This window comes from Somniosus microcephalus, chromosome 3, assembly GCF_052327205.1.
Source record: "Somniosus microcephalus isolate GS21.2 chromosome 3, FLI_Smic_1.0, whole genome shotgun sequence".
Taxonomy (NCBI): Eukaryota; Metazoa; Chordata; class Chondrichthyes; order Squaliformes; family Somniosidae; genus Somniosus; species Somniosus microcephalus.
Window position 1 is genome coordinate 3,281,028 of NC_140989.1, and position 14,758 is coordinate 3,295,785.

General features: G+C 50.5%; 1 protein-coding gene across 3 annotated transcripts in view; it reads left to right on the forward strand.

Moving 5' to 3' along the window:
* The first annotated feature begins 8,472 nt into the window (after positions 1–8,472).
* The window catches only part of fdft1 (farnesyl-diphosphate farnesyltransferase 1), a 31,557-nt gene continuing 25,271 nt past the window's right edge, over positions 8,473–14,758 (forward strand). The window contains exon 1 of one of the 3 annotated variants that reach the window (XM_085978666.1): positions 8,473–8,919. In XM_085978666.1, the coding sequence (XP_085834792.1) occupies positions 8,827–8,919 (93 nt within the window). In that variant the 5' untranslated portion in view covers positions 8,473–8,826. Of the gene's footprint in view, positions 8,920–10,274; positions 10,989–14,758 lie in introns of those variants that run through there. The other 2 variants (XM_085978657.1, XM_085978652.1) reach the window with 2 other exon arrangements.

A 14,758-nucleotide genomic window follows, 5' to 3' on the forward strand; every position in this document is an offset into this window, starting at 1 on the left:
AATATTGCCAGACTTAGGCCTTTCAGAAAAGATATGGCGCTTCCTGCGCTTTTTTTTCTTTTCTGTAGCAAAGATATGGCGCTTCCCGCGCTTTCCCACCGCTGCTGCCGATAACAACGCTGTTTACTGCAGTTTCCGTTCTCTTTTTTTTTTAATTTACTGTTGGAGACTCGTTCCCGCCGGAGTTTCTCTCCAGGTATGAACGCTGACCTGCTTGCCGCGCCGGCCGTCTCCCGAGTGCTCCCTCCCAGTCCGTTATTGCTTGCCTCCGATTTCGCTGCCTGTCTCAGCTGTAGAGCCAGCCGCTGGAGCCCCAGCCTGACGCCCAGGAAGGATTAGCGCAGTACCTGCCACCAGCTTGGCCAGCTGGTGAAACCACAGCTTCTCTCACTTCCTTGAGTCTTCTGGACGCCCGAGGAATTGATGTCCTTGAGGTGCTGCCGAATTGCAGGTAAGTCCGTTTCCACTTCGTCATCACTGTAGTGTCCGTGTGTTGATAAAGACACTGAAGACAGGAGAATAGATTTGCCTTTCTAATCTAGGCTTTATTAACTTTAAAAATCCAGTAGCACATCTTTCAACACCAGTCTCCAACCATGACTGGAGAGAACTGAATTTAAGATGGCCACCACAAATCACCTGACATCCACTACCAATGAGTTTACAGCATATATCTCAAGGTAGAAACAAACAACCAATTACAATACTTCTTACTAACACAGAGAACAACCACCCCATTCACCAATCACAATACTTCTTATTAAACATAGGAAATAATCACCACATTCACCCCTCCTTTTAAAACATGCTCCAACCTAAAATAACCTTTACAATTTATAATTAATTTATTTACAACTAAAATACAAATATAATATTTCAACAATTTTAAAACATTACTATCAATTTAAAAGTCCATTTTCAATCGGTCGACCGGATATCTTGTTCGTGTCGACCTTCTTAACCTTGGTGAAATTCCTTGCCCTCCCACACCCGGAGACACCGAAGTATCTTCTGCAGGAAGGCTATCCATATCCCGATTATCAACGGTTTCCGGATTGGAAATCCCATCAGGAAGTAAACTAGGACGGTCATGAACATCCATCAAAGGCTGACTAATAGAAGTATAATTATCTGCAATAGGATTGGAAATATTCGTAGTATCTATAACAACATCCACATTATCTGAATCATGACTATTATTAGTATCCTCGGAAGAGGGCTGGCCACCACAAGGAGCCAAGTCTTTAATTGAAACAGTACTTTCTTTCCCATCTTGGAATCGAATATGAGCATATTGGGAATTTGCCTCCAACAGCTCCACCTCCTCCACTAAAGGATCATATTTTGACAATCTAACATGGCGTCGAAGCAGCACAGGTCCCTGCATAGTAAGCCATGAAGGTACCGAATATCCTGTAGTAGATCTCCGCGGGTAATTAAAGAGCCTTTCATGGGGGGGTCCCATTAGTAGCCGTTGAAAGCAATGATCTAATGGAATGCAGGGCATCAGGCAGTACCATTTGCCACTGTGTATTCTTAAGGTTCCGGGATGTCAAAGCCAACATAACTGCCTTCCAGATCACCCCATTGTACCGTTCGCACTGTCCATTACCCTGGGGGTTATACGGGGTAGTTCTACTAGTAGAAATTCCCCGACTCTGAAGGTATTCCTTCAACTGGGAAGACATAAAAGAACTTCCCTGATCCGAATGGATATACGCAGGCATCCCAAAGATGACAAAAAGTTGAGTCAGACATTTAATAACTGTAGCAGCTGATACATCTGCGCAAGGAAAAGCAAAAGGAAACCTTGAAAACTCATCCACAGCAGTAAATATGTATCGATTTTGAGTCGTTGAAGGAAGAGGCCCCTTAAAATCAACGCTCAGGCGTTCAAAAGGAGAAGTAGCCTTTATAAAATGAGCTCGTTGAGGCTTAAAGAAATTCGGTTTACACCGAGCACAGATAGAACATGATGAAGTCATCCGCTTGACGTCTTCAACTGAAAAGGGCAAATTCTTACTGCGTACGAAGTGTATCATCCTCGTAACCCCAGGATGACATAAGGCATTGTGAAGATTAATAAGCGTATCTCCGTGAATCACAGAACAATAAGCCCTCGACAGTGCATCAGCAGCAACATTATCCTTCCCCGGACGATAAACTATATCAAAATGGTAACATGCCAACTCAATCCTCCACCTCATTATTTTATCATTTTTGATCTTTCCAAAATGTTTAACATCAAACATAAAGGACACAGATTTTTGATCGGTTACCAACGTGAAATGTCGCCCCGATAAATAATGTCTCCATTTACGCAGTGCTTCTACTATTGCATATGCCTCTTTCTCTATTGAAGAATGTCTTTTTTCACTATTGTTCAAAGTACGTGAGAAAAAGGCCACAGGTCTTCCATTTTGGTTCAGATGTAAGAAGTCACACACCAGGTTATAGTCCAACAGCTTTATTTGAAATCATTTTGGTTCAGAGTAGCCCCAATTGCAAAATCAGAAGCATCCGTCTCAATCACAAAGGGAACCTGCTCATCAATAGAATGCACAACTGCTCCTAGGATATCCTTTTTAAATTTATCAAAACATGTCCTGGCCTCCCATGATAGAGGATATGTCGTAACCCGTATAAGGGGCCGGATCTTCTGCGAAAAATTTGCAATCCAATTAGAATAGTAAGAAAACAGTCCAACAACTCGTTGCAAAGCCTTAGAATTAGTAGGATAAGGTAAATCGATCAATGGTCGCAGACGTTCTGGATCGGGTTTAATCTTATTTCCCGAGATAATATACCCCAGTAGATTTAACTCAGTAGTCGAAAAGATACACTTCTCTTTATTAAAAGTTAAACCAACTTTTTCCGCAGCTTGAAGGAATCTTTCTAAATTAGAATCATGCTCTACCCTTGATTTACCACACACCGTGATATCATCTAAATATGAAAAGGTGTCAGAGAGAGAGAGTTATCACTTATAAAAGCATCCATTGCCCGTTGAAAACAAGCAACACCATTAGTAACACCAAATGGTATTCGGCAAAACTGATACAGCTTTCCACCAGCCTCAAAGGCTGTATATGGTTGATCCCTCTTAACAATAGGAATTTGATGATAAGCACTCTTTAAATCAATAGTGCTAAAAAATTTATACTGAGATACTTTGTTGATAAGCTCATCAATCTTAGGCAAAGGGTACGCATCTAATTGAGTATATCTATTAATAGTTTGAGAGTAGTCTATCACCATTCGTTTCTTATGCTTCTCGTTAGTGGTGACAACTACCTGAGCCCGCCAAGGCGAACAACTAGGTTCAATGATTCCTTCCAATAAAAGACGTTGGACTTCAGAATTAATAAATTCTCTATCCTGACTGCTATACCTTCTTGACTTGGTAGCAATTGGCTTACAATCCGGCATCAAATTGGAAAAAAGTGATAATGGAGAAATGGATAAAGAAGTTAATCCACAAATGGATAAGGGTGGCTTAGTCCCTCCAAACGAAAGACTGAGAGACTCGTGTAATTTAAGCACATCATGACCAATCAAAATATCCGCACAAAGATTAGGCAAAACAGATAGGCGTATATCAGTATACGTATTACCTAGAAGAATCAATTTCACAAGGCAACAACCAGCTACTTGTGAAGTAAGGGTCATCTGAGCCATACACACCTGATAAGTAACAGGCAAGATTTTCAAACACTTTTCCTTCGCAAACTGAAGACTTATAAAACTCTCGGTACTGCCCGTATCTATGAGAGCCTTCACTTCTAACCCATTAACTTGGGCCATAACTATAGCTTTGTTTAGGCCATGAGCAAATGCAGCAGAAATTGATGCAATAAACGCCCTCTCTACAGGTTGAATAGTCGCAGAAGAGGAGGTAATTGAACCTAATGATTTACAAACACGTGCATAATGACCTCTCTTGCCGCATTTACTACACACAGCCTCCCGGGCAGGACACTTCAAACGAGGATGCCGGACGTTCCCACAAAAATAACACTTCTGAATCCTAGAGGCAACAGCCGCCGAAGTAGAAACTGTTTCAGAATCTAGTAAACCACTCCCATTAAGTCCACCTAATTCCTTTTCGTCCGGAACGGCCGAAACCACAGTCGCAGGCCGATTAGAAAAAGCATAAGAATCCGAACTTCTCTGAGCCGTATCCAATGTAGAAGCTTGCTCAAAAGCACTCTCGAGATCCAAAGTCTTATTTTCTAACAACCGCTGACGAATTGATCTAGACAGTAGTCCATTAATAAAAGCATCCCGTACCGATTCTTCCTTATATTCTTCGGCCGTCACGGCTTTATAATTACAGTTAGCACTAAGGTGCCGAAGTGCTTGTAAATAAGTATCCAAAGATTCTCCCACCTGCTGCCTACGGGCAGATAGAAGATAACGTGCAAATACCTCATTCTTTGGTTTAACAAAAATCTTCTCCAATGTAGAAATAGCCAATTCGTAAGTTTTACAGTCCAAAATATACTTATACACATCCGGAGCAATGTAGTTGATCAGCATATTCAGCTTATTTAGAGACTCTTGTTCCAACACACCCAAAAAGTTTGTAAATGTACAATACCAATGTTTCCATTTATCATCCACTCCTGCAGAATTAGGGTGAGCATTGAATCGTTCCGGTTGAAGATATCGCTTCATTCTGATAAAAAGTTAATAAATTGAAATAAAGAATAGATTTGCCTTTCTAATCTAGGCTTTATTAACTTTAAAAATCCAGTAGCACATCTTTCAACACCAGTCTCCAAACATGACTGGAGAGAACTGAATTTAAGATGGCCACCACAAATCACCTGACATCCACTACCAATGAGTTTACAGCATATATCTCAAGGTAGAAACAAACAACCAATTACAATACTTCTTACTAACACAGAGAACAACCCCATTCACCAATCACAATACTTCTTATTAAACATAGGAAATAATCACCACAGGTATTTACTAAGCAAAGTCTGGGGGGGGGTTCTAACGGATATACACAATATACAGGCTTATATAGCCCGAGTGGCAATTACCGGCATTACAGCACACCTGGGGCTCTTAAAGGCACATACACCACAGGCTACCCACAAGGCAGCAGTAAAGATGGCAGCCTGCACACAGGAGCACACATGCAGCATCTCTACAGATACTGTACCTAGAGAACGTGTACTGAATAAATGACTAGCTAGAAGCTAGCTGTGTTCATAATAAGAATGTCTATTTATTAATGAACATAACACTCCCCTCCCCCTCAGAGGTCTCTGAGCCTCTGTCTTGGCCCAGCTCTTCGGGCCTTTCCCTGGCTTCAGGCTCCCTCCCCAGGACCCGTACTCACTGTCTGCGTCTGGGAGCCGCTGCCTCACGGTGCCTTCGGGCTGCTCCCCTTTCCCTCAGAGGTCTCCAGGCCTCTGTCTCGGCCTGGCTCCTCGGGCCTTTCCCGGGCTTCTGGCTTAGTGTTCCGGCCGCCGCTCGGCTCTGTGTCCCGGCCGCCGCTCGGGCTCCTCCTTGGTGCCTCGTTCTTCCGGTTTTTCCCCGGGTTTATTCCTTTCCTTCTTCTGTCCCTTTGCTTTGTTTCTTTTTGTCTTTGTTTCTTTCTGCTGTTTTCCTCGGATTTTTTTTTTTTCTCTGTCGGCTCTTGTCTTTTTGGCGGTCTTTTTGGCGGTCTTTTCCTTCCTTACTTAATCTAAACTAACCTAAACTTAAACTTAAACTAAACTAAACTAACTTAACTAAAATTAAATTTAACTTTTAAACCTTTAAAAACTTGAAATGAAACTTTTTTCCCCCACTTTAAACACTAAAAACACTAAAAATTCAGCAGCCCATCTCTCTCTTCCCCCCCGTCGCTCTCTCTCTTCCCCCCAGTCGCTCTCTCTCTTCCCCCCCAGTCGCTCTCTCTCTTCCCCCCCAGTCGCTCTCTCTCTTCCCCCCCAGTCGCTCTCTCTCTTCCCCCCAGTCGCTCTCTCTTTCCCCCCAGTCGCTCTCTCTCTTCCCCCCCAGTCGCTCTCTCTCTTCCCCCAGTCGCTCTCTCTCTTCCCCCCCAGTCGCTCTCTCTCTTCCCCCCCAGTCGCTCTCTCTCTTCCCCCCCAGTCGCTCTCTCTCTTCCCCCCCAGTCGCTCTCTCTCTTCCCCCCCAGTCGCTCTCTCTCTTCCCCCAGTCGCTCTCTCTCTCTTCCCCCCCAGTCGCTCTCTCTCTTCCCCCCCAGTCGCTCTCTCTCTTCCCCCCAGTCGCTCTCTCTTTCCCCCCCAGTCGCTCTCTCTTCCCCCCCAGTCGCTCTCTCTTCCCCCCCAGTCGCTCTCTCTCTTCCCCCCCAGTCGCTCTCTCTCTTCCCCCCCAGTCGCTCTCTCTCTTCCCCCCCAGTCGCTCTCTCTCTTCCCCCCCAGTCGCTCTCTCTCTTCCCCCCAGTCGCTCTCTCTCTTCCCCCCAGTCGCTCTCTCTCTTCCCCCCAGTCGCTCTCTCTCTTCCCCCCCAGTCGCTCTCTCTCTTCCCCCCAGTCGCTCTCTCTCTTCCCCCCAGTCGCTCTCTCTCTTCCCCCCAGTCGCTCTCTCTTCCCCCAGTCGCTCTCTCTCTTCCCCCCAGTCGCTCTCTCTCTTCCCCCCAGTCGCTCTCTCTCTTCCCCCCCAGTCGCTCTCTCTCTTCCCCCCCAGTCGCTCTCTCTCTTCCCCCCCAGTCGCTCTCTCTCTTCCCCCGTCGCTCTCTCTTCCCCCCCAATCGCTCTCTCTTCCCCCCCAGTCGCTCTCTCTTCCCCCCCAGTCGCTCTCTCTCTTCCCCCCCAGTCGCTCTCTCTCTTCCCCCCAGTCGCTCTCTCTCTTCCCCCCCAGTCGCTCTCTCTCTTCCCCCCAGTCGCTCTCTCTCTTCCCCCCGTCGCTCTCTCTCTTCCACCCCAGTCGCTCTCTCTCTTCCACCCCAGTCGCTCTCTCTCTTCCCCCCAGTCGCTCTCTCTCTTCCCCCCCAGTCGCTCTCTCTCTTACCCCCAGTCGCTCTCTCTCTTCCCCCCAGTCGCTCTCTCTCTTCCCCCCAGTCGCTCTCTCTCTCTCTTCCAACAACAACATGCCCTCAAAAGACCCTCGGCACCGCCGGGCACTTCAGCTAGTAGATATATATGTAACAGTGTCTCTGCTTCGCTTCCCTAACTATTGTTAATAAGCGCGGTGCAATACCTTTGGTTAACAAAAATCTACCAATCTCGGATTGAAAATTAACAATTGCTCCCAGCATCAACGCCTAATCTTCCCTCCAGTCTCCAGCGGGTGGGGCTGAAACTGGGGGTTTACGGGGGGTGCACTGCTCCTGCGGGGTTTACGGGGAGTGCGCCGCTCCTGCGGGGTTTACAGGGGGTGCGTCGCTCCTGCGGGGTTTACGGGGGGTGCGCCGCTCCTGCGGGGTTTACGGGGGGTGCACCGCTCCTGCGAGGTTTACGGGGGGTGCGCCGCTCCTGCGGGCTTTACGGGGAGTGCACCGCTCCTGCGATGTTTACGGCCGGTGCGCCGCTCCTGCGGGGTTTACGGGGGCTGCGCCGCTCCTGCGGGTTTTACGGTAGTGCGCCACTCCTGTGGGGTTTACGGGGGGTGCGCCGTTCCTGCGGGGTTTACGGCAGTGCGCCGCTCCTGCGGGGTTTACGGCAGTGCGCCGCTCCTGCGGGGTTTACGGCCAGTGCGCCGTTCCTGCGGGGTTTACGGCCAGTGCGCCGCTCCTGCGGGGTTTACGGGGAGTGCGCCGCTCCTGCGGGGTTTACGGTCAGTGCGCCGCTCCTGCGGGGTTTACGGTAGTGCGCCGCTCCTGTGGGGTTTACGGTAGTGCGCCGCTCCTGCGGGGTTTACGGTAGTGCGCCGCTCCTGCGGGGTTTACGGTAGTGCGCCGCTCCTGTGGGGTTTACGGTCAGTGCGCCGTTCCTGCGGGGTTTACGGTCAGTGCGCCGCTCCTGCGGGGTTTACGGGGAGTGCGCCGCTCCTACGGGGTTTACGGGGGGGGTGCGCCGCTCCTGCGGGGTTTACGGGGGGGGTGCGCCGCTCCTGCGGGGTTTACGGGGGGGGTGCGCCGCTCCTGCGGGGTTTACGGGGGGGTGCGCCGCTCCTGCGGGGTTTACGGTAGTGCGCCGCTCCTGCGGGGTTTACGGGGAGTGCGCCGCTACTGCGGGGTTTACGGCCAGTGCGCCGCTCCTGCGAGGTTTACGGGGAGTAGGCGGGTTGGGTCGGCGCCAGCTCTTCGCTGATTGGCCGTTCTCTCGGGCGGCCTGGCCAGTTGCGGGTGCCCCACGCTCTGATTGGCTGCTGTCGCTGGTCCGAGCCGGTGGCCCAATCAGAGCCTCCCCTCCCGATGACACGGTGCTCGAGCGGCTGGTCACCCGGGTAACGGGAGGGAGAGAGAGAGAAAAAACCCGGGGACCGGGGATAGAGACACCGGGAGAGAGAGAGACCGGGGATAGAGACACCGAGAGAGAGAGAGAGAGCCCGGCACCGGCACCAATCCATCCACTGGGGATAGAGAGAGAGAGAGGGGGAGAGGGATAGAGGGAGAAAAAACCCGGGGACCGGGGATAGAGACACCGAGAGAGAGAGAGCCCGGCACCGGCACCGGCACCAATCCATCCACCGGGGATAGAGAGAGGGAGACCGGGGATAGAGAGAGGGAGGGATAGAGACAGACACTGGGAGAGAGAGAGATATAGAGACAGACAGACAGACACCGGGGATAGAGAGAGGGAGAGCCCGGGACCGGCACCAATCCACCGGGGATAGAGAGAGAGCGAGCCCCGGGACCGGGGATAGAGACACCGGGAGAGAGAGGGCGGAGCGGGGCCGGGCCATGGATTTGCTGCGGTCTCTCGGGCACCCGGAGGAGCTGCTGAACCTCATCAAATACAAACTCGGTCCGGGGCCCCGCGCCTGGGCCCAGGGGGTGAGTAGTTCAGGGGTCAGGCTCAGGCCTCAACCTCTGACCCTGGCTGTGAATTCCTGACGTCATTCTCCGCCCCGCCTCAGCTCATCCGCTGTGGAAACCCTCACCCTGCCTTTGTTACCTCCAGACTCCACTATTCCAACACACTCCTGGCCGGCCTCCCAGGCTCCTAAACTTCAGGTCATCCAAAACTCAGCTGCCTGTGTCCTAACTCTCACCGAGTCCCGATTGCCCACCTCCCCAGTGCTTGCTGACCTACATTGGCTCCCAGTCCGGCAACACCTCATGGGAACATAAGAAATAGGAGTCGGCCATTCGGCCCCTCGAGCCTGCTCCGCCATTCAATAAGATCATGGCTGATCTTCTACCTCATCTCCACTTTCCTGCACTATCCCCAAATATCCCAAAATCTATCAATCTCTGTCTTGAATATACTCAACGACTGAGCCTCCACAGCCCTCTGGGGTAGAGAATTCCAAAGATTCACCAGCTTCGATTTCAAAATTCTCCTAATCTCCTCCAGCCCCACAACCCCCCCCGAGATATCTGCGCTCTTCCAATTCTGCCCTCTTGAGCATCCCCAGCTCTGGCAGTTATTGAACACAAGGAACTGCCCGCCTGAGAAATATAGCACCAGTCTGCGGAGAAGGAGAGGGATTCGTACAACTCCCCACAGAGCCCCGCTTGGAATCTCGGCCCCCTCCCCCCCCAGGCATTCCTCCCCCCACCCCCCCCCAGGCATTCCTCCCAAACCCCCGACATGCTCCTCTCAGCATTTCTCCCCCCCCCTCAGCATTCTCCATTCCCCCGCCCCCCCCCTCAGCATTCTCCATTCCCCCCCACCCCCTTGGCATTCCCCATCCGCACTCCCCACTTTCCCCCCCCCTCCGCACTCACCCCTCCCCATTCCTCCCTAACCCCCACTGATCCTGAAGGCCCTCACCCTAACTGGGGTGCAGTTGTACAGGTGCCATCTGCCCTTCTGGGTTGTCAGTCCATGGTTCTATTCTCGCAGTCAGTCTAGACACCGAATGTCTAGACAGTGAGACAGTCAGCTGGCTATTCCACTGTGGGAGAGGCATTCACATCAGAGTGTGATACGACGATGACCTGATCCACTCCTCCCGCAACCCCCAGCCTATCCAGCAGGGACCCCTCCACAACCCTGGGGGAACAGATTTGTGGAGAGACAACTGCAGCTCGGGTTGTTCTCCTTTAGTGCAGAGACGGTTAAGGGGAGATTTGATAGAGGTGTTTTAAAATGATGAAGGGTTTTGATGGTCAATAAGGAGAAACTGTTTCCAGTGGCAGGAGGGTCGGTAACCAGAGGACACAGATTTATGGTGATTGGCAAAAGAACCAGAGATGAGATGAGGAATTTTTTTCACGCAGCGAGTTGTTGTGATCTGGAACGCGCTGCCTGAAAGGGCGGTGGAAGCAGATTCAACAATAACTTTCAAAAAAGGGCCGAATGGGCTGCTTCTGTGTGAAGAGTTAATTTCATGTTTACACCATGTGGACAGAGTCTGAACACTCATAACATGACCCATCGGCCTGGCAGCCCTGTGATTGGCTGTGGCCTCTCTGGGCTGTGTGATTGGCTGTTGCCTCTCCGGGCTGTGTGATTGGCAGGTCTCCTATTTCTGGCGTTGGCTCCAGGCTGTTTACGTGGAGGGAGTGACCGACCTCTGTTAAAAGTTCCTGTGGAATGAGCTAGACAAAAACACACACAGTGCCTGCAGCACAGGCTGGGAGCTGAACTCTCCACAAGGCCCGTGTGTACAGCAAAGGCTTCTCCTAACATGTACTGTGCAGCCAGGAGTGCCTGGCCCTTGGCAGTACGGGCCGTGCAGTGGGATTCACGGCGCAGTGCTCTACCTCAGCCTCGCACTCTCCTCTGTACTGCCTGCCTCTGTCAGCGAGCGGCTAGCTGCAGGAGATACTGGGCACCGTGTCTCTCTTGCTGGGTGCGGCGAGCAGCAGCCAGTGGGCAATCCCTGCATGTGGCTCTTGAAGATGTTGAAAAGGCGGCAACTCTGAGAAAATCATTCTTCACAACATCTTCCCTGGTACGTGGATTATGAGCGAGAGCCTGTGCCTCCCCGGTGTGTCGAGCGAGAGCCTGTGCCTCCCCGGTGTGTCGAGCGAGAGCCTGTGCCTCCCCGGTGTGTCGAGCGGGAGCCTGTGCCTCCCCGGTGTGTCGAGCGAGAGCCTGTGCCTCCCCGGTGTGTCGAGCGGGAGCCTGTGCCTCCCCGGTGTGTCGAGCGAGAGCCTGTGCTCCCCGGTGTGTCGAGCGAGAGCCTGTGCCTCCCCGGTGTGTCGAGCGGGAGCCTGTGCCTCCCCGGTGTGTCGAGCGGGAGCCTGTGCCTCCCCGGTGTGTCGAGCGAGAGCCTGTGCCTCCCCGGTGTGTCGAGCGAGAGCCTGTGCTCCCCGGTGTGTCGAGCGAGAGCCTGTGCCTCCCCGGTGTGTCGAGCGAGAGCCTGTGCCTCCCCGGTGTGTCGAGCGGGAGCCTGTGCCTCCCCGGTGTGTCGAGCGAGAGCCTGTGCCTCCCCGGTGTGTCGAGCGAGAGCCTGTGCCTCCCCGGTGTGTCGAGCGAGAGCCTGTGCCTCCCCGGTGTGTCGAGCGGGAGCCTGTGCCTCCCCGGTGTGTCGAGCGAGAGCCTGTGCCTCCCCGGTGTGTCGAGCGAGAGCCTGTGCCTCCCCGGTGTGTCGAGCGAGAGCCTGTGCCTCCCCGGTGTGTCGAGCGGGAGCCTGTGCCTCCCCGGTGTGTCGAGCGAGAGCCTGTGCCTCCCCGGTGTGTCGAGCGAGAACCTGTGCCTCCCCGGTGTGTCGAGCGAGAGCCTGTGCCTCCCCGGTGTGTCGAGCGGGAGCCTGTGCCTCCCCGGTGTGTCGAGCGAGAGTCTGTTTCATAGAATCATAGAAACTTATAGCACAGATGGAGCCCATTCGGTCCGTCGTGCCTGTTCTGGCTCTTTGAAAGAGCAGTTGTGCTTAGTCGCACATCCACCCCCCCCCCCCCCCCTGCATTTTTTCCATAACCCTCTAAGTTCCTCATCCTCCAGTACCTGTATCTGTTATTAAGGATGTGGTAACAGGGCACTTAGAAAATAATAATAGGATTGGGCAGAGTCAACACAGATTTATGAAAGAGAAATCGTGTTTGACAAATCTGTTTTTTGAGGTTGTAACTAGCAAAATAGATAAGGGGGAACCAGTGGATTTGGTATATTTGGATTTTCGGAAGGCATTCGATAAGGTGCCACATGAGGTTATTTAACAAAATGAAGGCTCATGGGATTGGGGGTAATATACTAGCATGGATTGAGGATTGGTTAATGGACAGTAGGAATAAACTGGTCATTTTCGGGTTGGCAGGCTGTAACTAGTGGGTTATCGCAAGGATCAGTGTTTAGGCCTCAGCTATTCCCAATCTACATTAATGATTTGGATGAGGGGACCAAATATAATATATCCAAGTTTGCTGATGATACAAAGCTGGGTGGGAATGTAGAAACACAGAAGATAGGAGCAGGAGTCGGCCATTCGGCCCCTCGAGCCTGCTCCGCCATTCAATGAGATCATGGCTGATCATCCAAATTCAGTACCCGGTCCCTGCTTTCTCCCCATACCCCTTGATCCCTTTAGCCTTAAGGAATATATCCAACTCCTTCTTGAATATATTTAATGAACTGGCCTCTACCACCCTCTGTGGCAGAGAATTCCACAGGCTCACCACTCTCTGGGTGAAGAAATTCCTCCTCTGGCCTGAATGGCTTACCCCTTATCTTTAGACTGTGACCCCTGGTTCTGGACTCCCCCGCCATTGGGAACATCCTTCCTGCATCAAATCTGTCTAGTCCTGTTAGAATTTTATAAGTTTCAATGAGATCCCCTCTCATTCTTCTAAACTCCAGCGAATACAAGCCCAATCGACCCAATCTCTCCTCATACGTCATTCCTGCCATCCCAGGTATCAGCCTGGTGAATCTTCGCTGCAATCCCTCCATGGCAAGAACGTCCTTCCTCAGATAAGGCGACCAAAACTGCACACAATACTCAAGGTGTGGTCTCACCAAGGCCCTGTAAAACTGCAGCAAGACATCCTTGTTCCTGTACTCAAACCCTCTTGCGATGAAGGCCAACATACCATTTGCCTTCTTAACCGCCTGCTGCACCTGCATGTTTACCTTCAGCGACTGGTGCACAAGGACACCCAGGTCTCGTTGCACTTCCCCTTCTCCCAATCTATTGCCATTCAGATAATAATCTGCCTTCCTGTTTTTGCCACCAAAGTGGATAACCTCGCATTTATACATTATACTGCATCTGCCATGCATCTGCCCAATCACCCAACCTGTCCAAATCATACTGGAGTTTCTCGGCATCCTCCTCACAGCACACACGCCCACCCAGCTTTGTGTCGTCTGCAAACTTGGAGATATTACATCTAGTTCCCTCGTCTAGATCATTAATATATATTGTGAATAGCTGGGTCCTAGCACCGATCCCTGCGATACCCCACTAGTCACTGCCAGCCACTCGGAAAAAGACCCGTTTATTCCAACTCTTTGCTTCCTGTCTGCCAACCAGTTCTCTATCCAAGTCAGTACCTTGCCGCCAATCCCATGTGCTTTAACTTTACATGCTAATCTCTTATGCGGGACCTTATCGAAAGCCTTCTGAAAGTTCAAATGCACCACATCCACTGGTTCTCCCTTATCTATTCTACCAGTTACATCCTCAAAAAATTCCAGTAGATTGGTCAAGCACGATTTACCTTTTGTAAATCCATGTTGACTTTGTCCGATCCTGTCACTGTTTTCCAAGTGCTCTGCTATTACCTCTTTTATAATAGACTCTAGCATTTTCCCCACTACCAATGTCAGGCTTACCGGTCTATAATTCCCCGTTTTCTCTCTACCACCTTTTTTGAATAGTGGGGTTACATTAGTTACCCTCCTATCCATGGGAACTGTTCCAGAGTCTATAGAATTTTGGAAGATGACCAGCAATGCATCTACTATTTCTAGGGCCACTTCCTTAAGTACCCTGGGATGTAGATTGTCAGGCCCTGGGGATTTATCGGCCTTCAATCCCGTCAATTTCCCTAACACCATTTCCCTACAAATACTGATTTCATTCAGTTCCTCCCTCTCATTAGACCCTATGTTCCCCGACATCTCTGGGAGGTTATTTGTGTCCTCCTTTGTGAAGACAGAACCAAAGTATGTATTTAATTGGTCTGCCATTTCTTTGTTCCCCATTATAAATTCCCCTGATTCTGACTGCAAGGGACCTATGCTTGACTTCACCAATCTTTTTCTCTTCACATATCTATAGAAGCTTTTACAGTCAGTTTTTATGTTCCCTGCAAGCTTACTCTCATCTATTTTCCCTTTCTTAATTAATCCCTTTGTCCTCCTTTGTTGAATCCTAAACTGCTCCCAATCCTCAGGTTTACTGCTTTTTCTGGCCAATTTATATGTCATCTCCTTGGATCTTATGCTACCCCTAATTTCCCTTGTTAGCCAATGTTGAGTCACCTTTTTTGTTTATTTTTATGCCAAACAGGGATGAACAAATTCTGTAGTTCATCCATGCGATCTTTAAATGTTTGCCATTGCCTATTCACCGTCAACCCTTTAAGTAACATTCCCCAATCCACCTTAGCCAACTCGCACCTCATATAATCGTAGTTTCCTTTATTTAAATTCAGTACGCAAGTCTCTGAATCAACTACTTCACTCTCCATCTTAATGAAAAATTCTATCATATTATGATCGCTCCACCCCAAGGGGCCTCCCACAACAAGATTGCTAATTAATCCTTTCTCATTACAT